Here is a 22719-nt window from a genome sequence, read left to right as displayed (position 1 = left end):
ATGATCTTGACAAATTTATTTTATACAAAAATATTTTTTACATTCAGTATACAATTGTACATTAGACATTTTTCACATTATTGGCGCATTTTTCAAACACATGGATCTTGTCCCAAGTACCTTGAGACTGTAATATAAAGATAAAACAAAAAAATAAAAATTTGAAGGATTTACCCTTATATGAAAATTCTAATTTGAGCCAGACCAGCCTTGGTAATGATTCATAAAAATATAAAAATATTGATTATTTACTCTGGACCCTGAATCGTACACAAGTCATTTGTATTCATTAGATAAATGGCTTGAAAGATTGTGTACACTTATTCCACTTCAACTAAGAAGCTATTCTCTTTAGCAGATATAGCTACATAGATAAACTTGTCAACATATATAACATTTACATTTTAACAGCATTTGTGTACGTTGGGAACCGATTCCATGAATATGGTCCCGCAAGTGACGCTCTACCAGTTACAGGACCTCATATGTAAGTCTTTCAGTTGGCATTAGTCTTTAAAACAACATGAAACAATTCACAACCTATTTTACTTCTTGTAATATGATCCTGAAACTTGATTATGAAAATTGACTTAACCGTTCCACATCAGAGTTTGTAGTCGTTTGTGAAGGAAATGAAACAGCCAGCACATGTTGGTTTAATTTAAAGTCCCCTTGTAGTCAATAATTTTATCCCTTAAAACCCATCTTTGATCACCAAAATGACATATTTGAACGTTTTTTCATTGGAAAAAAAAATCGTTATGCCTTAAAATTGCTTGAATGTAACTCGACACCCTTGCCTCATTTAGTATACGCGGTTCTATGAATATGCAAATGAGCCCCGCTTCCACTCACTCACTCAACTCAGAGATCCACTCGTTGACGATCACACGTTGATCTGATTCGTTACAAGGTAATTTGTGAGAAACACCAGCGATTTCAAACCGTGTTTTTGAGACACTATTTGGTTCACTGCAATTTTAAAGAGAAAATACTCACCAATGCTGTCGACTTATGAATTTACATATGTTTTGTCTTAAAGCATATTAAAAACACCACATACACATATAAACAACAATTAAAAACTTGATTTTCACCAAGGGGACTTTAAGTGGTGACTCTGAGCCTGTTATTACATTTTAAGACATGGCCAAAACATGTATTAAGAAAAATAAACAGGTTCAGTTTTGATTTAATGTTGACTTACAATAGCACAATAGAAGTCTAGACCATAAGAACCAGTAGTTAAAGAACAGTTCAGTAAGGCTGCAGGCCTGTCATGTTGTACCCAGCCGGTGAATGCCAGACTGGAAACGGGTAGGGATAGGAGGGCAAAGAAGCCTCATAAGACCCAGGAAAGGGGGTGCCCACTGGTGGACAATGCATAGAGTGGGTCTGAGCATTAGGTATTGTTAGATGTGTTGGAAGAAGTACAGGTTGAAGAGCCTTCAACTGTTCGGATAAGTCTCCCCGGGATCTGTCTAAGGTTGGCATGTAGGGCATTGTTAAACCGGCATGGGGGTGGAAGAAGTACTGCTGGGTAGGAAGAGGCTTCGGCAACATAGTTTTTCCTTTTTCTTTTCTGTCCGTCGTCATGCGAAGCTGAGAGGACACTGGGATCTTCTTCAAATAGGCTTCATCGGTGGTAGGCCTCTTTAGGAGGTGCTGGTGATAGGACATGTGTGGCTTAAAAGTGGGTTGCAGCCTACAGGGATCACGTGGTAAGACTTTCGAGAAGCTTGAGGCATGAGGAACCCAACAGGCTTTGGTGTAGACAGGCGAGGGAAGCCTGTGGGGTGCAAGTCTGGTGGCGGATTTACCATCCGAGGTCCATAAAAGACTCCTTTGAGTTTTTTCGGCATGGTTTTGGCCAGCTTGCAGGAATTCCCGGTAACGATAGTGGTGATAGTTGGCAAATTCTTTGCTGTTGGGGTAACAACCGAGAGGCTTGCAAACTCCGGTGCTACTGGCCTTGGAAGTGGGAAGAGTTGGCAAACGAGAAGATGTTTTACTTTCGATCTCTTTGACGGGAGACTTTTGGGTCGTCACGGCTATACAGTCCTCGGATGAGACCGAGTAAGGAGATGGGCTCCGGGACAAGGAGCCAGATGGAGAGGAGACGGGAAGGGGTGAGCCTTCGGAAGAGTGTCGGGTGCGCGTTGAGGAAGGGTTAGCGGGAGAAGAGTGGGATAGCTGGATAACGGAGGGTCTCTCCAGTTCGCTACCATCTTCCACGGAGCCAGAAGCAGGGATGGTGAGGCAAGCCTGAGCCATACGCTTCTTCTTCTCCAATGGAGAGATCACCTCAGCCGGGATGGGAGTCTGAAGGAGTGGGATCTCTCTGGGAACATTGACGGGAACCGTGGACAGCTGCTCAGAGTCGGAGGATGGCATCCATGAACTGGGATGGGAACACATGCCTCTCTCACAGTGATGATCTGATCCCACGTTCTCCTGAGAACGAAAGTGAGATGCGTCAGGACAAGAAGCAGACTGATAGATCATCACACAGGACGTTTGGAGATACATTATAAGTCGCTGTTTGGATTAAATCCAATTCAATTAAAAGAGTCTGTGATTGGATCATTATTGCAGTGATTATTATGTTTCTAGCATTTTATATGTGTGGCAACAGCTGATTAATGGAGTGTGTAGCTTTTCATTTCTTAAACAACCTTGTATGAAGACTCATCATGTTCATTTTCCAGGATGACGATGTCAACATTCATCCGGCTCAGATTGTGAAAGAATGGTTGTGAGGAGCTTGAAGAATAATTTTCTCCTCTGAGTCCATTACTTAAATTGATTGAAAGTGTTTGGGATGTGCTGGAGGAGACTTTACAGAGCGCTGGACTCTTGCATTGACAATACAAGATCTTGACCAAAAACTGATGCATCTCTTGATGGAAATAAATGTTGTGATGTTATTTCCATCAAGAGGTGCCTCAATTCTTGGTTGTTATCCTAGAAAATGGCCATGATGAGTCTTCCTACATGGTTGTTTAAGAAATGAAAAGTTACACACTCCATCAGTTAGGGTTAGAAGAACTGTTGTCAAACATATAACATGCTAGAAACATAATAATAATTGCAATAATGATCCACTCATAGACTCTTTTTTGTATAGCATTTGTCTATTTAAATTCAAACAACGACTTTTTTTTGGCCGGGAAGTGTATGCGTCATTCAGATTTACTGCATATACAGTTGGATTGTATTGTATTGGATGATTTTGCTGGCAGGGTAAAATTAAGCAACACTTTGGTTCTATCTATCTATCTATCTATCTATCTATCTATCTATCTATCTATCTATCTATCTATCTATCTATCTATCTATCTATCTATCTATCTATCTATCTATCTATCTATCTATCTATCTATCTATCTATCTATCTATCTAACTTAAAACTACTTTAAACTTCAAACTCTCTGGTCTGGCTTTCTCAAGTCAACTTAAAGTTTTTCTCGACGAAATCTAAGATTCCTAATGACTTGTTTTGTGATCGGTCCTTGTCTCAAGACGAGTAAAGTAGCATGAACATCCTTAGATTAATTTCCATTCATTGGTTCAGACAGTCCACTTCAATGAATCAATTCAACAATCTGTTTGCGTCATCACATAGTTCTCTCTAGTTCTCATTTGACAAAGAGTTTCTTTGATCTTTGAAGTGCATTTCTTTCCGCTCACCTCGCACTCTTCTCTCTCCATCTTCCTCTTCTTCTTGCTCTCTGGCTTACTTCCCCTGTTCTCAGGGCTCCTCTTGTACTGTTTGCGAGGTTTGGAGGGTGGCAGTGGTTTGTCCTCCTCTCCTTTCAGTTGCCTTTCAAAGGGCAACACCAATCTGCACAAAGAAAGAGATTTACTGTTGGAGTAATGGCCTAGCGGTCAACGCACATGCTCTGAATCTTGTGAGTTAGTCTTGCTTGTTAGAGTTTTCATTGCAACTTCTCGTTCTCGTTACAGCAGCTCTAGAATAATGCTATTGTCCAGCTAAAGTTAGTTTTGATTGATTCGCTTCCATTGCAAAGATCATTAGTTATGGGGAAAATGTCATATTGCGATAATTGAGGTCAATATTGCGATTATTGAGGTCAATATTGCGATTGCGATATAATAAACAAATGGTTTCATGAGTCAACTTGCTTGGTTCTCAAGGAAAAGGCACACACAGATTAGTGATAATGCTGAAATGTGTATTTCTCAACTCAAACTAGCAACAACAACTAAATGATTGATAACACCTATAATGATCAATAAGACATTGATGTCTGGATAAAAATTGTTCAATAAAAATATTGTTCGTTCAAGCGCGAGAGAGAAAGCATTAGCATGAATGAGAGCGGGATCGTGTAACACTAGCCAAATGATGACAAAAATTAACAGATGCTGCGTTAACTGCGTTAATAGCCCTAATATGTTTAGGCTATTTCATATAAAATTGCAGCATTTTGCATCATGTAATCGCATAGGCTTGACATCGCGATTGCGATATGATTAATCGTGCAGCACTAGTTATGTCCTACACACCTCGAATCATTAGGTTTGTTTGAGATTGCGAGTGTGTTTACCTTTCGTAGTGTCTGCGTGTGCATGTGGCGGCACTAGTGCTGCCTGGACTCCCGCCCAGCTCGTCGTACACATTCTTCCACAGCCTCCGCGCGGTTACCTGTGAGCAAACACAGCGTTATTATACACCCTCCGCAGAAAACTATTGAAACTAACTTCAAACAACTATTGAAGCTTGTTTCCGCCACAGAATAAAACATTTAAAAAGATAATTGTGACTTTATTTCTCCAGAATTGCGAGATATAAAGTCAGAATTGCGAGAGAAAGAAACGAACAATTCTGACTTTTTTTCTCGCAATTCCGACTTTATATCACGAAATTCTGACTTTATAACACATAATTGCGAGTTTATATCTCGCAATTCTGACATATTTTCTCAGAATTGTGAGATATAAAATCGCAATTGCGAGCTATAAAGTCCAATTCTATGGAGAGAAAAAAAGACTGACTTTTTTTCCCTCGGAATAGTTTATATCTCTCAATTCCGACTTTATAACGCAATTCTGACTTTATATCTCGCAATTCTGATGTTATAACACAATTGTGACTTTATTTCAGGCAATTCTGACTTTATATCTCGCAATTCTGAGAAATAAAGTCAGCTTGTTTCCGCCACAGATTGAAAAATAAAAAGTTGCGAGTTTTTATCTCACAATTCTGTCTTTTTTTCTCACAGTTGCGAGTTTACATCTCGCAATTGTGACTTTATTTCTCAGAATTGCGAGATGTAAACTCGCAACTGTGAGAAAAAAAGACAGAATTGTGAGATAAAAACTCGCAACTTTTTATTTTTCAATCTGTGGCGGAAACAAGCTTCCATAAAACTGAATTTAACTGCCTAATCTTTAGTGATACTTCTTTGACGTTGATTCAACTACAAGACAGATGCTAATGACAAGGCCACACCACACATCACATAATAAAAGTGATTTCGAGGTTCTTTCTAGGGATGCACGATATATTGCCCACCATATCGGTACCGGCCGATATATGTCAATTTTTAATGTTATCGTTATATGCCGAATAAGAATATATCTCAAAGCTTATAAATAATGGATTATTTCCTTCAGCTGAGACACTTCAAATGTGCACTGTTCAACATTATGGTTTTGAATTCCTTGAAATATGATTGCAATCACTTCAATAAAGGAAAATTCAGTTCACTGCAACATGAGTAGTCTGTCATAAATGCTACATAAAATTATAACGAGAACATCATAATTGTGAGTTTGAGACATGGCTTTTAATGGTGATACTTTTATTTTTTGTTTTTCTCAAAATGCATATACATATTTGGATTTAGATTTATTGGCCAATATATCGGCTTTCAAATATAAAGAATTATCGGTATCGGACAAAATTGTCATATTGGAGCATCCCGAGTTCTTTCTACTGGTGCGTTCACATTTACTTTGAGAAATTGCCTGCAGAATTTCATTGTACAATGGGAATTTGGTAAACCCGACCCGTTATCAGACAGCAGCACTAATTTTATTCCGTACTTGACCCGTTTGACATTAAGACCGCGACCCAAGCAACACCTAAATTATATCTACTACCTCAGGTAGACAAATAATTATTTCCTTATGTAACACAAGCAATCAATCCAACATAATGCATTCTAAGATGATGCATTTCAGAAAAATAGACACGCAGCCCAACAATGTAATAATTAACAGAAAAAAAGGATGAGAATACACATCCGTCATGTAAACAATACTAAACGTTCGCCTGCATCATGTGAACAATCTGCCCATACAGGCTATTATGAACATATGTGCATAATTACTATTCAAATCACACCATAGGCTATACAGACGCTTAGAGGTCTCCATAAATTAAAAGAACATATAGACAAATCTGAGGCTTTATGGTCAAAATTTCAGGGACATTTTGTTTTATTCTTCACAGTTTGTGTACTGCATGCATTGCATTATCAGTCTGATCAGCTCTTGTCATAGAGAAACTGCATGATTAGTCACTGCTTAGTTTCAGAGGTTGCCTCATATGTGTCTAAGTACATACCCCAAATTTATTTTCACAGGCTGATAAAGGTTTCAGCTTTACAATGCGAATACCACTCTTACAGCCTGACACATTGCAAAATCAGTTAATGACCAAGGTACTTTTTATTGGCAGGTGTCAGTCCTCTGAAGTGTTAGTTTAGAGGCAGCAAACACATTCATTTTAGATGTGTTACTGGAATAAAGTTCGTCTGATGCAATAGTGGCATTTTTTTGCATGAGTACAAGGTCAAATTTTCCACTCCCAGACCCCATTCTCACAAAGAAAACAAGACCCCCTTTGACCAAGGCTAAAATTATATACAGACAAGACATCGGTTTTACTGACCACGCGCACACTTATTAAAAAACAAACACTTTAGCACCTTAGAGTGAGTGGAAACTTAAGGGTGACAACAAAGCTTTGTAGAAGCAGGTCTGGACAGAAAGCAAGCTGCCGGATGGACCCCTATTCTCATTGTGGTCATAACGGTCACTTGCTGTGTGTACGGTGTGACCTAAAGCCATCATAGTTTCCACTGTGCAAGAGCAAGAGGCGAATGCATGACCTGCTTCTCAACTTCCTCGTTAGGTGCGGAAGAGTTGGGCAGTTGGCACACTTGCACAATATATCGACAAGTTAATGCTATCAGTGGCATGAATAAGAGAGATGGGGGAGACAGACCAGCAACAGGCTGTGAAAGGTTAGTTTGCTTGAGGATACCTACCGCATCATATCCTCCAAGTGTCTCCACAGCTTTGTAGATTTTCCACAGGTTGACTGGAAAAAAGAAACAATCTTAAAAATCAAGCCGTGATATGTAGATGCACTTCCCACAAAGAGGGAAAATGCAAAAATGCACACGTCATTCATTTTAGTGTTTCAACAAAAGGTCAGTAAAAGGAGGTGCTTTTTATTATCTATTAATTTTATATGAGGTATGGATCCCTGTTACCAAATTCTGGATCACTGTTAAATACAGTTTAGAACTTACTTTTTGAAAAAAAAAAATAATATATTTCATATATATAAATAAAAACAACGCTAGAAGGATTGCAAATTTTGCCTAAATGCAATCCCGCTCAGTTGTGGCTTGCTAGTTTTGTACCAAATTAATAACAAATATTTTTACAATAATATTGTTACATGTTTGAGCTTGACAAATGCATTCAACAGAACCATTTTTGTAAAAATTCAGAGGTTACACTTTATTTTAAAGTGACGTAGTTACTCAAATACTCAGTACTGAGTAATATTAATCATCTACATGTACTTACTATAGAGTTATGGTTAGGGTTTGGTTAAGAAATAGTTGCTTGTAATTATGCATAACTTACTGTTATTACTTTAGTAAGTACAAATGTAACTGTCACATTAAAATAAAGTGTTACTAATGGAATGAGATTTCAAGCAAGATGTGGGACTAAGTTATGACTAATGATTTCAATAGCTGGATACAGTTGAGAAGATCAAGACTAACTTAAAAATTATATTTTAGATAATTTATCAAGCAGTTTTCACAACAAAAATCATGTAATTTGTGTCTCTAATGCTTAAAAATGTCCTGGCACACCGTATTCGTGGAAAGTGCAGATACAGTATGTTTTTTATATTAGTGGTTCTCAACTGGTGCTAAATGTTAATAATAAAACACAATTAGTTATATAGTTTTAAACATGGTTTATGATGAAAACAATGTGTTTTGTGAGGTGAATTATGGCTGCTGAGAGCATCGGCCCATTTAGAAACTAAATTCTCAGCAATTTTGAATATCATTGGGCCAAAGCAGCTCTTCGTAATATATATATAAATTCATTTACATTTATTCAATTACATTTGCATGATTTTGAGAGCTGAGAGTTGAGGTTTTGGTGTAGGGTTACCACATGATGTTCAATGCCAAAAGCAAAAGCAGCTGAAAAAAAGTGATTTAAATGATATTTTCTGAGATGCAACAGTTTTCAGACTCACTCTGTTTAAAGCCAAGGTGGGGAATTCTCTCTATCGGCGTGCCTCTTTCCTTCATAAAACAGTACAGATTGGTCACAAATGTCCTCTCTTCGCTCTCAGATTGGTCGGTTCTGGAAGCCTCATCACTGCTATTGGTGGATGGCAAGTTCTCCATCTCCATGCTGGTCTAGTGGGAAAATGGTGCATGTTTAAAAACACACAAAATCACGAACGTTGTCCAAAGAAATACAACAAATATCTGGGTGCTTTTGCTTGAAGAATATTTTAGGAATACAAGGCCTATTCTAGAACATTAGCTATGTTTTCATCCAGAGAACTCATGAAAAAAACTGGAATATTGCATAAAACATTTGCGGATAAAGCACCGTTTCCATCAAGCGAGTGGAAAAGTACAAAATCGGCACTTCCTGATAAACTGGTGCCAAATATCACTAAGAAAAATGTAAGTTGCTTCAGTAGGAGAAGCCAATGTGGGTTTTTTCCTATATATTTTTCGTATTTCGCTGGTTACTCCAGATATGCAGTCCAAACAGGCAAAGTCACATTTAATTTATTATTCACGCATACTTTGTTCAGTAAATGTGACCCATCATAGTTTATGCGCTTGTTTTGTCATCAGATAAAAAATGTATCCGCCTCAATTGAGCGCATTTTTTAAATTCATGCACATCTTGGCATTTGATCCAGCGTTTTATTATGCGATATCCCAAAATGCGCATAAAAATAGGTGGAAGAAAACATAGCTATACTGTGACATTATTTTCATGACAATTACTATACATTATTATATATACTCTGTATTTTACTGTATTTTTATTTATTTATGCATTTTATTCATCACTTATATTCAAATGGTAAACAATGTAAATGATGGTAGTATTGCTTGTTTACTGATTTAAATTAAAAACTATTTATTTTCAAGCAGTAAGAATTTTATAAGAATCACCATTAATAATAATGATACTAATAAAAGTCAAAAAAACCTCCAGACACATCAGGGTAGTGAAAAATTGAGAGAAAATTAAATGATCACAATGCAAAAATGTCACAATGTCTATGTGACGTAGACATGTTTTTGTGAGATTCACTGACATTGGGAATTTTTCTATTTCACATAATTGTCCATTTCCGTCAATTTCAGGAGTTTCCAACATTAGAGTTCAATAGTCAATAAATATACAGTATGCATGTGCACTGTACACGATATAGGCAAGATATGAATGTATGTGGGAGAGTTTGTGTCATTTACAGGAAGCGGCGTAATTGTGCTTCGAACAACCTTCAAATTTCACTTTCACATAAATAGCCTGATAAACCTTCTGACTGATTCATTTTCTCAAAGCCTCATGCAAAATTGCAGGTGATATAGGTGTTCATGCAACTCCAGTCATATTTAGAGTGCGAGACTGAAAACACAACAGTTTTGGCTTTCACCACCACTTTCAATAAGTAACCAGACATCCTGTTTGAAGGGAAACCGAACCACTGGTGGGGTTTTCACAAATGAGAGGTGCACTAGTGCTGTTCTCCACGCTATGATCAAGACTCCAGTGTTGCAGACATGAGAAACTTTGCAATTACTGCAAGAGAGAGAGAGGGCGGGAGTTAGTGATTCTGCTGAAAATCACAAGTATAATTGTATCTACAGTCAAACCAGAATTTGTTCAGACATTTCTCACATTATCACAGTTTATTCGCTATAGTTTAGAAAACGGTAATAAAATACGAGAAGAACTCCCAGTTGATATTTCACTGGTTTTGTCGTTCCTTCTGTTAGACTTCCTCACAAGTGAATTATGTTGAATATCTGTCAGCTGGTAAATTTAACTACACAATTAGATAATATCAGTTTAGCTCAACCGATCACCAAGCAATTCTTCATTGTGTTCAGTCTGTGGTGTAAAAAGGTGCATTAGCAATTAAAGAAAAAACACTTGCTAACAAGTGTCTGAATTATTATTGGTCCCAAATTTGTATAATTTTTAATGGTAGTCACTGTTTGATGAATTATTGGGTATAATATGTCACAGTTTACTTTATTTTGTGATCCTCACTTACATAAATGAACTATAGTGTCCTGCAGCCACTAGTAAAAAAAATATCAAAAATTATATCTTGTGTCTGAACAATTTTTGATTTGACTGTATATTATACTAAAAAAGTGAAGTGAGATTATGAGATAGATATGTTCCTCAGCTTGCACTTGTCTATACAATTTAATCAAAAGACCTTGTGCAATTAAACTGTGCGTAATATTAATCAATGAACACTTGTACTGTACTTCAAATCTTAAAAATATATTTAAAAAAAACTGTACATGCAGATATTATAATATTGCTGAAATAAAAGACTCACTTTCATGACACTTTTAAATAATGTCAAGCTAAAAGCTTTACTTTAAAGGACATTTTAAATAATTATGCTTAATAAACTTTTGTCATGCTAAAGAACTATTTTGATCCATGTCTGCAATATAAAGTGACTAGATTTCTGAAATTGAAACGTCACTTATTGTCTATGAACTAACAAACTGACGCAGAATATTTTTGTATGTTTGTTTTTTAATTACTTTCTAACTTTTTTTTACTATGAGTGTGCTCTTGCTTTACTCTCCCTAATTCATACTTTTCACGTGGCGTCACATCCAGTCATTTTTACCATTGTTGTACTAAGCACTCGTTTAGAAAGGCAGTGATATCTTAAGACCAAATTCAATATACACCTTATTGATGATGCGTACCATGTACATGTGAGCAGATGAACACATAAATGCAAGAAGACAGTTATAAATAAAAGAAAATGCCTAACCATCTGGCACGCTGCATTCATATTCTGGGCTCATCTACTCTCCTGTATATAGTATGCATTAATAATAAGCTGTTTACTGAATTTGATCATTTAATATCACTGTTTTAAAGCGGTTTAAGTGTTTTTCACATTAAGCGTTTTATAACGTCCCCGTTCATTCAAATATTTTGTATTTCTTCTTTTGAGATTGGAAATGAACATTCCTGTGCTGCAGTTCTGTGGATGTTTTGCTCTCCGGGTCTCTGCGCCAGTCACATGATACGACTGAAAACTATGAATTTAAATTTCATTTTGTCTTTTATAGCAGTACTGAAAGCGAACATGGAAAATTCACCTCAGATCTTCAAAATAAATAAAAGTAGCAAGAACGTTAACTGTCAACTCATTGTTAACAGACACGCGTATTCTATGACAAAGATTGTTTCACTTACTCAGTATGTATTTTTAATAATGTTAAAATGGTGTAATATTCACGTGTGAGAGACTCCGCAAGACTCCACACGCTCTTCTGATTGGCTGTGATTTTTGACTTTATCGCGTTTCATAGTCGCGTCACGTCTGGTTAGACACGTGTGGACAGACAAATTATTTGTCGCTGGAATCTTATCGCATCGCATCTGATTAGGAGCAAGCGGCAAACTTCTTGAATCCGACACAGAAGTGACTTAACCTGCAGTTCATCGACTGGCCACTAGAGACCGGCTGCAGAAGAGAGTCAATCCCATAAACCCTCATGTTAAAATGCACAACTTTACAGCAGAAAAAAATGTGTTTACAGCCTGGTGCAAAAAGTGGTTTTGCTCTATATAGCTAATTTTGCCCTTCATGACGACTGTGAGGGGGTGAATTTTTTTATAACTCATCCGTTTAAATTATATTAAGCCTTAAAGTTCTGCATAATTAAGGGCGTGGCCACTTGAGTGACAGGTGGAGTGCCGCTGATGTCACTACTAGTGTTTGTTTGCTGTGTGTTAGCGTCACGTCACCTCAGCTAATCTGCCTGTTTCCAATTTTCGTTTATCCGGGAGTGATATGCGGCCAAGATGGCGACGGCCGGCTCCGCCCCACTTTGGGATCAAAAATGCTCATCATAAACTTATGGTTGACGTCACGGACACTACGTCCATATTTTCTACAGTCTATGGTTAGGACCCGATGTAAGAGCTGTGCGTGTAAACCTCACTCCCCTGATCTCAAGAGGCGCACAAGCGATTAATGCTAGAGGCTGCGGTCTTTAACGTCCTTGTTAACGTCGGTTCGAATCATAGACATAGAGGTTCGAGTCCCGCTCAGAGCGGGTCGATTACACATACAAACAGTTTTACTTTAACATGAATAGCTAGTATGTGACTACCTTGAATCCTCTTTTGCTACACGATAATAATAATAATGCTCTGCTCTTGCGCACTTGGTACAGTTCTTCATACTTAATGTAGCGGCGCGAAGTAATCAGTATTCCTCGCAGTGCCCTCTGTTGGTGAAAATAATCACTACATCATTGCTCTGGTAATGTTTCTTGGGCTTTTTCGCAGTGTATTTATGGCACCTCAACACCTTATAGATGTTCTTGCATAACCATAAAGGAACAAGCCCTGATGAAACAGGGAAGTAAGTGAATGTTATCTAAAGAAAAACCGCACATTCACCCTGAGTGTTGGCAAAGTGCTATAGACTGATCCGGCCAAAGTGGAAGTGCTAAAGCTAACGCGCAGAAACACAAGACAATGACCCACAGTGAGGGCAGGCCGCAAGTGAGAAATGAAAGAGTGAAGACATGCAAAAATGAACACCAGCCGTCAAGAATCGCCCACTCAGAAACAACACACGTGAGCCTGGTAAACTCCAGAAAATCAGTTAATGTAAGCTAATTGTTGCATAGCTGTTATATACATTGTGGCTTGATGCATGTCAGACCCGCTGGCTGTTAAAGGAGCCATAGGATGTAAAACACGAGGTTAGGATTTTACTGAATTTAATTTTTTGTAAACCTGCCAATTATTAAAGAGTGCATTTTCATGGAGAAGTCCTAGTAACCGGGTGGAAAATGATCACTAAACTTTAAACCCTTGACTAATCTTATAATTTACATTTTGGTTGCACTTTATTTTGATAGTCCACTTTAGACTTTCTACTAACTATAAGTAACTTTATTTAGTAACACTTTATTTTAAGGTGTCATTGTGTGATTATATATTTAAGTACTGAGTAATATTAAGCAACTACATGTACTTACTATAGGGCTAGGGTAGGAGGAAACGCTTCCTTTTACAGTACGTTAACTTACGTGTACTTACCTAAGAAAGCACTGGGTAATATAAAGTAAGTACATGGGTTAAGATTAGGTTTAGGGGTAGAGTCAGGGTTAGTACCTAGTTATTACCCAGTTATTGTAATTACTATAATAAGTACATAGTGTGTACATGGGGAACAGGACTGTGAAAGGAAGCGTTACCGGGTAGGATTAGGATTTGGTTGAGGGTTAGTGTTATGAATAATTTACTGCATAATTATAACTATGGTAAGTACATTTAACAATATTTAACAAGGGCACTATCAAATAAAGTGTTACCCAACTTTGCAACTACATGTCAATTAGCAGTTATTAGAGTATTAGTGGACTGTGAGGAATAAGTTGACGTTGTAGTTGCAAAAGAATATCTTAAGTGGACTATTGATATTAAGTTTTACTTCTTTTTTATTGTATAAAATGAGCCCTTTCTCTTTCATACGCTGGTTTGCTGGTCTTAGTTTTGGGCACAGATCATCTTAAACCAGCTAAAACTTTTGTGTTTGTGGAAACAGCATTTGGTTAAATCACATTCACTCACCCAAAACCATTCATAACAGCTTGAGAAGAGAAATTCCCCCGTGCGTTGCGCACAGAAAAGTTTGGATTTCCACTTGATGACTTTGGTGGTTGAACTGTGCCGTTTGCTGCCAGAGTAATGTTCAGTCAGTAAGTTTCACACTGAATAGAGTTCCTCAGAGAGGGTAACTTCTTCCCAGAACAAGGCCTCTACAATGACTAATATTGAGCATATAAGGCTTTATTCTAACCTCTGACTAATATAGAAGACAAGAAGGGCCCTTTTTAGTGTACAGAAATGAGTAAACATTGAGGCCTAAGTGTAAATCTCTCTTCTGTAAAGGGAATAATATCATAAATGTATGTAGGCACAAAAGCTGGGGCAATCTTAAAAGAGTCTGATTCATTCTTTCCCTCGCTTCAGCCATGAATACAACAGAGAAAACACACTGACACATGCTTTTAGCTACGGGTACAATTGAGCTCCAGTCTGTCCTGAATTGAGTCATCTTCACTGAAATTTCATATAGAGATTTATCTGATTGCCATCTACCCAAACACTTCCTGTTATATTGACAACACTGATAATAACCAGCTTCGAGGAATAGTGTTGAGAATCGTTCTTGGAATAAATTTTGAAATATCTTTTAATCAAGGGAAATATGTTAATGAGTTTTGCCAGATTACATTCTATTCTACACTCTTAAAAACAATACATTTTGTGCAAATAGCAATTAAAGTATTTTCTTTGCACCAAGTGTAAATAGTTATTATTAAAATATTAAGTTATCATTTTATTATTAAGTTATAATTATTATTAAATACTATTTGCACCTGTAGTGCAGTGATATCATACAACATATTCAGTGTATTTGATTATATTTATAAATGGATGATGTTTTCTACGTGTCCCTACATCCCTAAATCCCTCCTTTACAACTATACCTAATAAACCTGATAAAATAAACACTTAATTTCCACTATTAAATCATCTTTAGGTACTTTATTTTCACCTTTTGAATATTTTCTTAATTTTTATTTATACTAAAGGCCTCTCCGAGCTGATATGCGGAGAAGAATAAGTTCAGAGTTAGTGTAAATAGCCTTTGCCATAATATGCACTCCTAAAAGACAAGGTTATTTTTTGGCATCGATGTTTTTATGAAGAACCTTTAATCTTTCCATCGCACAAAAGGTTCTTCATAGTGGAAAAAGTTTTTTTAGATGATTAACATATTATTCACACAAAGGAAGTAAATGGTTCTTTCAAAACTAATCACTGGATAGTTCTTAATGGGGTCGTTCACACCAAAGATGTAACTATAATGATAAAGATATAGTTCTAAAACTCGTTCTAAATGTAAAATAATGGGCGGTATATCGAGTTTGTACGATATATTTTTTATAAACGATATAGAATGAGGCAATACCGTTTATATCGATATACAGTACTTTGAAACGAGCGCATCTTAAAAAATACGCTTCAGTGAACGAGTGCAGTGAAAATATATTGCTAAAATATTTGTTGTTGAACAATAAATGTGCCATATCATAGAATTTATAAACCCACAAGTTAGTGTATTTTTATGATAGCAGTAACTGTAAAGTGACTATTGTAATGGGGTAACTTATTTATTTTCATTTTTTAGCTTAGTGAATTTAAAAATTGTTTTTAGATTGTAATGTTGTAATGAAAAATGTAACGTGATTTTAACCATGTTTTGCACATAATAGTCTATATAGCATAGCCTGCATGGTTACATTCACACTATATTTGTTTTCATAGCCTTCAATATGAACATTGTTTGTAGGACAACATTGGGCAGGATGTGAAATTATCTTTTTTTTTAAATAAAAACTTTTTTTTTTATCCAAATAGAAATAGAAACAGAGATAAATACAGTATATCCCCATTCAACCAAAAAATACAGAGATATGATTTTTTTGGCCATATCGCCCAGCGCTATACGATATCAACCGTAGGACAGTTATCGTTATAGTTATTGTTCTTGGTGTGAACGGAACTTTAGGAAACCAAAAAATGGAATTCCCCTTTTGGAATCTTTATTCTTAAGAGTTTATAATACATAGTCAATGTATATATTGTGTGTATTAAGTGCATTTTTTCTCTTTTACCTGTTACAAAGTCATTTTTAACCACAAATTTAATAAAATAACCGAGGTAATGCTTGAATGCACTTCAATGTTTGAAACGTGCTCTCATTAAACTATTGAGGGCGTTTGATATGCAACAAAACATGAGATCACTCGTTCAATTTAATACAGTCATATCAAGACCACAATAGGGAAGGCTTAGCTCTTAGACGCTACCTTAAAGTTTCAAACAGGAAGGTTTGTTTTGTGTGTGTGTGCCACCGACCCTCTCGAACTGTGGCTAAACTAAAAGTAGCACAGACCCTGCTGTGAGAGACTCGCAGCTCTTACATTTCCACCATTCAAATTTCGGAAAAGTGCGTGGGTAAAGTCTGCAGCGGACGTGTCAATAACACTCTCAAAACGAGAGTTTGCATGTTGAAGAAGAAGACGACGCAGTGGCATGGCCAGCGCTCGCCACCAAAACCACATGGCTTTCAACTTCTGACGCCACCCTGGAAATATGATGCATGTTTGCACTAGCATACAAACGCTGTTTTCAATTACCAGAAGTGTGAGAGAGAGAAAAAAACATCTGCCATTGTTTATTTATCTGTGTGTGTAGCCTAAAAGAGATGACTATACACATGCCACATTTTACTCAAAACTCTCTTATTCACTTGTTATTCTGATGCACTGGAGAAATGAAGAACCGAAAACTGTTACCGAGGACTGAGTTGAGTAAATGCATGTCGATATACTGGGACACTGATTTCTCCAGTACACAACAGATATATATAAAAAAAGAAGTATTTCCTTGCACAATGAAAGTCAAGTGGACAATCTGTCAGATGTCATGTGACTAACTACTGTTCCTGACATCAGCATTCTCTGTAACCGAAATATTGCAACAATACCAGAAATCAATTTGGCAACAGTCATTAGATCGAAAGGGGAAGTGAGATGTTATTTTTACAAGCAAATTTGCACTTCAGCAACATCGAAGGATCAGTTATGTGAAATTTACATTAACTACCATGCAAATTCAAATTCATCTTTAGTTACAGTTAAGTTTTGGGAGATAATACGTTCTCACGCCTTAAAGGGATAGAAAGAATTCAAAGTCATCATCTACTCAAAACCGAATGCTTTTAGTCGTTCAGTGGAAAAAAAGCGGAAATTTTGAGAGCTGTTACTCAGCCTTTGCCACAGAACCACAATAAAAATAGTGCATCGGACTGAAGTCATATGATAGTCTCTGCTAAACCACGAAATGTTCTCAGAAATGTGTCTAAAGGCTTGCAGTGACAGACAGGAGGATGAGTAAATCACGAGTACCTGGTTTGGTGAATTGAGCTCCTGCTGTGTGTTTTCACACACGTCTTCAAGCTCTGCTTCTACAGATTCGACCTCTCCTCGAGGGTCCAGCACTGAAACAAAGCCCAGCAGAGTTACACACACGTCAACGATCGTGGAAACAAACTACACAATCTACACTGAGATTGAAACTTTCAGTGGGGATTTCAGTGTTGATGCAGAATATCGAGAAAGCAAGCCAAACCGAACACCTTTATAATTTGAGATTTATATAGCAAATACATGTTTTTTTTGTTTTTTTATGAATATGATTGACTTTAAAACCAAGTATAGAGTCCCTTTTCTCAGAAAAACCACATCAAGGCAAAGGTGGATTTATAACATGCTTGGGGTAACTTTAAGATTACTCAAAAATGGATAGTTTTAACTCAAAATGATCATCGTTAACCGAAACCTGTATGACTTTCTTTCTTCAGAAAAGAAAAAAAATGTCCATGCAATGAAATGTTGACTTTCACCGTATAGGAAAAACTGCTGAAACATTCTTCTAACAGTGTTATTTATTGTTTAAATACTTTTATAGTATTTATTCATGTTTTGAATGATCTTTTATTTTTATATTTTCAGTTTTCATTTTAGTTTAAGTTTTTAGTAATTTTGTTATGTGCTTCTGTCACTTTTACAAACAAGTTTTTATTTTATTTTATAGATTTTTTTCATATAGCTATAATAAAAATTTAATTCAGTTTTAGTTGTAGTAATTTAAGTCAACTTATTTATTTCAGTTTTGCTGTCAAGGTAACATTTCAAAATTTCTAGTAAAAAAATAAATAAAATATAGCCTATATATATATATTCTAATATCTATATTTGTATCATTTTTATATATGTATAGCTTCAAATAATTTTTATTTCAGTTTTAATTTGAGTTCTAACTTATTTATTTCAGGTATCTGCCAATATAACATTTATAATTTGATAGTTTTCTAGTTTTTTTGTTTATAATTTTCTTTGTAACATTATATATATATATATATATATATATATATATATATATATATATATATATATCTTAAATTCATTTTAATTTAATTTTTGTACTTCAACTTACATATTTCAGTTAGTTGCCAATGTAACATTTATAATTTTCTAGTTTTAAGGTTATTTATATTTTGTCACATTTTTATATTTCTATATAGCTAGGGTTAGGGTTATGTTTTCTTTCTTTAAGTTTTAGTACTTAGTACTAATTTTAGTACTTCAACTGAATTATTTCAGTTTCTTGCCAAGGTAATATTTCTAACATTCATCTAATATTTATATTTCTAGTTTTAAATGTTTACATTTATATGTATAGCTTTAATCTGTATTTCAGTTTTAGTAATTACACTTATTTATTTCAATTAGCTGTCAAGGCAACATTTCTAATTTTCATTTAAGTTTTTCATCAAATATTTATATTTTATTTCAGCTTTATTTCAATTAGAGAAAATGATTTTGAATAGTTTTATTTAACAACAACACCAATCTTCAAAAAAACTTATTTTGCACACACACGAAAGAAAGTCCTACAGCTTCGAAATGACATGATTGTGAGTAAATGATGCCAGACTTGAACTAACACTTTAACAACATCAAGACCTGCTTAATCACCTCAATCCTGGGAATCCCAATGACCTCGAATATCAAAACAAGCAGCCAATTCATCATAAACTGAGCAAATCTCTCTCTGTTTACAGCACGTCTGCTCTATAAAATGCAGTTTTGCATTAGAAGCGTTGAATTAAATAGACGTGTGAGAGAAAGAGAGAGAATATTCTAATATGAAACCACATGATTACAACACTACTTCCTGTCTGTATGCATAAACCACAGCTGTGATACTTGCTCGAATATTTAAAAAAAAACTTTGTGTGCTGTCTAACAAAACACAGATACTCAGATTATTTAAAAAAAATCAATATCTCGCATGCATTCACCATGTCAATCATGTGTTTATTACATACAGCCTTTTTTTACATGCTTATTTAGAGCTATGTGTTTTTTTAGAAGGTGCAGAAGCACATAATATCATCATATTTCAGATCGAATCTCACACGAGCGAGCATATCAAGCCATCAAGCGTCTCAGCACAATGTAACCATCAGGCACCTGACAGCATCTTATTTACAAAACCACTGAATTATATGTCCGCTCTGGGCAGCTTCTACCTCAGTCTCCACTTCCCTTTCTCAGAGCGTCCTCACAACTCTTCACACTCGTATCTGAGCGTCTGAAACATCCAGAAACGCTTCAGACGCTTCCGGTGCAGGGCACTGAACACCCTTCTGTTCTTCCCCTTCCCCTTCTGAGCCACAGTGCACAAACATTGTGACAAGTTCGACTGATATTATCACTGGTGCGATAGCAACTTCTGCATTGTTTTCTGGAAGGATGATGCTGATAGGACCACGATTTCATCATTTAACAGGGCGATATTACATGAAGTCTTTAAGATTAAACCGCGGCTTTCTTCTGATCGTGAATCTGTCACATCCCGGATTGACGATTGGAATCTTTCTCGTCTCGAAAAACAAGCCGGTTGCGACATCATAATGTAACCCTGCGATATCATCACAAAGGGGATAATACGACGTCACACGCTGAATAGTTATCATCAATGTCTGTGATGTTTGATAAAGCGTGTATGTTAGGCTTATCAGGCTCACTTTCATCAGTTTGCTGTCAGTGTTTCAGATGAGGGGTTTTACGCTTCAACAGCAATGTGCTGCTATTTCTCTAAACCACTTCCTCAAAGAGCAAAACTTGTTATGGTTAGTCATATATAGGCCTTATTACTGTCACTCAAATGACTAAAATGACAGAAATAGCTATGGCAAGCCACTTACCACTCTTTAAAAAAAAGATTTATTTTCTACATAATTCGGTAGTATCTTTTTCAGTTTCACTAGTAACTATTCATTAGGCTACTACGCTGTTAAAAAAATAAAATAAAGATTATCAGAGTATGTTTCACAAGAAAATATTCAGTAGTGACTAGTATCTTTTTAAGTTTCACTAGTAACTACATGTAAATGCTATTTCAGTTGTTTTCTACTTGAAAAATGCCATTAATTCATTCTATTACTTGCTGTTTATTCATAATTGTTTGTGAAATTTACTATACACTGTAAAAAATTATATGACCAATAAGTTATGACAATGTATGTTTTTATGTTGCTTTAACTCATCAAAACAAGTTAAGCAATTTTCAACTTGTTTTGATAAATTATACAAGATTCGACTAATTTTTAAAGTCAGTTTAATGTAATTTAAGTTGAAATGACTTACCCAATTTGATTGTATGTAAAAATTGAAGATAGCAATTCAACTTATTCAAATTAATTTGGTTTCTGTTGATTAAACCAATCTCCTTTGTATTAAGTCGAATTTTTAATTTCAGTGAACTCAAAATTAAGGCAACCAGGTTGCTTATTTTAAGTTAAACCAACAATTTTTTTCTAACGTTAGTTTTTCTACAAAGATTTTTAATTTAACTTGTCTATATAGCCATTAGGACTAGTCAAAACAAAACAAAACACAATTATAACTAGTGAGATTAAAAAAACAACAACTAACTAGAGTAGTGTCTCAAAAACGGGTCCTTTTGAAACTGAAACATAGTCACTATTAGATTACTTATTTGCAATGTAAAAAAGTGCTAGTAACAAAAATGGCCTAGGTATATATTAGTTCGTTTTAAGCCATGTCAATAGACATATAGTTATTTCAAATCCCAAATCATTTCAAATTGTAAAATGTATTGCCATGTATAATTAAGCACTGATCCCTTCTGCACAGTGTAGATAATATCTTAAATCTATGAATTAGGCATTCAATCCAAAACTTTCTAAAACTGGGATCTGATTTGTTTTAAGGAAAACTGTCAAGGTCTAGAAAAGCAGTTCACAGACATTCTCATTCTTGTTAAAAACTCATTAAAAAGCCTTTAAATATAGCGTAATCATGTTAATATTAGCCTACACATTAAGTGCATTGAAAGTAACAGTTAATAGTAATATAATTGCTTACCCATTTTCGAAAAGTGCGTCGTCCACAGATTGTAATTTCAGGAGCGAGTCTTGACGTCTATCTGTGCTTGTCTAACAGTAATTGACAGCTCAGTGTTGAGCACGCGCTTCCACATCAGTGTCACTCGCGAGCTCGCCTCTCATTGGACACACAGTCACTTCCTCACTCGAGAGCATCAGGAACTCTGGGACTCTGAGTTTTGTTGCACGATTTTTTTTTTCTTCCGAGTTCTTATTTAAATACCACTTCGCGTGAATATTGCAATATATATTTCACTCTCTTAGTATATATTACCTGTGGGGTTTGTATTGAATCTTTACTCTTTAGCCTACCCCAAACTCCAATGTGAAAAATATGAATTATCACATTTTCAAAACTTTGATTATGGAAGCAAAGAGCAAAATAAACAATTTCAGTAGTTAATGTGTGGCAATAATACGCATTTACAGTGTCCCTCAGTTACGACTTAATTTACACCACAACCAAAAATTTTGCACCTAAATAAAAGATCTATCAAAATGTGGCTTTTGCTGTGTCTGTTAAGATCGAATCAGATGGAATATGATATGACATAATGTGAAACATATAACAAATAAAAGAAAATCAAAACCAGTAGGCTATGACACTATGACAGTATGAAAGGGAGGCTGTGAGAGATAAATTTACCATGTTTTCAATGGCATCCGCTGTAAAAAGATGTAGGCTTATAAAGCTCCCTGATTACTTATAATTTTCCACAGCTTATGTCCTCTAGATTATTTTTATTAGGGCTGGGAAAAGATTAATCGTGATTAATCGCATCCAAAATAAAAGTTTGTGTTTACATAATATATGTGTGTGCACTGTGTATAAATATTTTGTATATATATATTTAAATACACACACATGCATGTATATATTTACGAAATATTTGCATGTATATACTGTATATATTTATTTATAAGTTATATTATATATAGATATATATATAAATAAATAAAAATCTTATATGTATACATGCATGTGTGTGTATTTATATTTACAAAATAATTATACACAATGCACACACATATATTATGTAAACACAAACTTTTATTTT

At 35.5% G+C, this 22719-nt stretch overlaps 1 protein-coding gene across 3 annotated transcripts; it reads right to left on the bottom strand.

Annotated features, from left to right (window-relative positions):
- Window position 1: 1 nt before the first annotated feature.
- On the bottom strand, window positions 2-21775 carry arid5a (AT-rich interactive domain 5A). 3 transcript variants are annotated; one of them, XM_077223695.1, is made up of 9 exons: window positions 21642-21767; window positions 17592-17683; window positions 14182-14287; window positions 10029-10125; window positions 8546-8711; window positions 7302-7354; window positions 4572-4669; window positions 3691-3844; window positions 2-2454 (listed from the first exon to the last, which is right to left on the bottom strand). In XM_077223695.1, the coding sequence occupies exons 3-9, from the start codon at window positions 14193-14195 to the stop codon at window positions 1258-1260; spliced, it is 1779 nt and encodes a 592-aa protein (XP_077079810.1). In that variant the 5' UTR covers window positions 14196-14287; window positions 17592-17683; window positions 21642-21767; the 3' UTR covers window positions 2-1257. The 3 variants fall into 3 exon arrangements, with proteins under 3 accessions (XP_077079810.1, XP_077079812.1, XP_077079811.1); XM_077223697.1 differs by lacking the exon at window positions 14182-14287 and having other exon boundaries at window positions 21642-21775; XM_077223696.1 differs by lacking the exons at window positions 10029-10125; window positions 14182-14287 and having other exon boundaries at window positions 21642-21775.
- Between the last annotated feature and the right edge of the window lie 944 nt (window positions 21776-22719).

Source organism: Siphateles boraxobius, unplaced genomic scaffold (assembly GCF_051911475.1).
Source record: "Siphateles boraxobius isolate OS27281-9 unplaced genomic scaffold, OSU_SipBor_1 9, whole genome shotgun sequence".
Classification (NCBI taxonomy): Eukaryota; Metazoa; Chordata; class Actinopteri; order Cypriniformes; family Leuciscidae; genus Siphateles; species Siphateles boraxobius.
Note: the sequence above shows the minus strand (reverse complement) of the source record. Positions and strands in the feature narration are given on the sequence as shown.

Excerpts from the sequence above, each read along its gene's own strand:
- arid5a (XM_077223695.1), bottom strand. Across the intron at positions 7,355-8,545 it reads CCACCTTGGCTTTAAACAGA|TCAACCTGTGGAAAATCTAC; the intron begins GTGAGTCTGAAA and ends TCTTTTTTCCAG. Across the intron at positions 2,455-3,690 it reads TGGAGAGAGAAGAGTGCGAG|GAGAACGTGGGATCAGATCA; the intron begins GTGAGCGGAAAG and ends TTTCGTTCTCAG.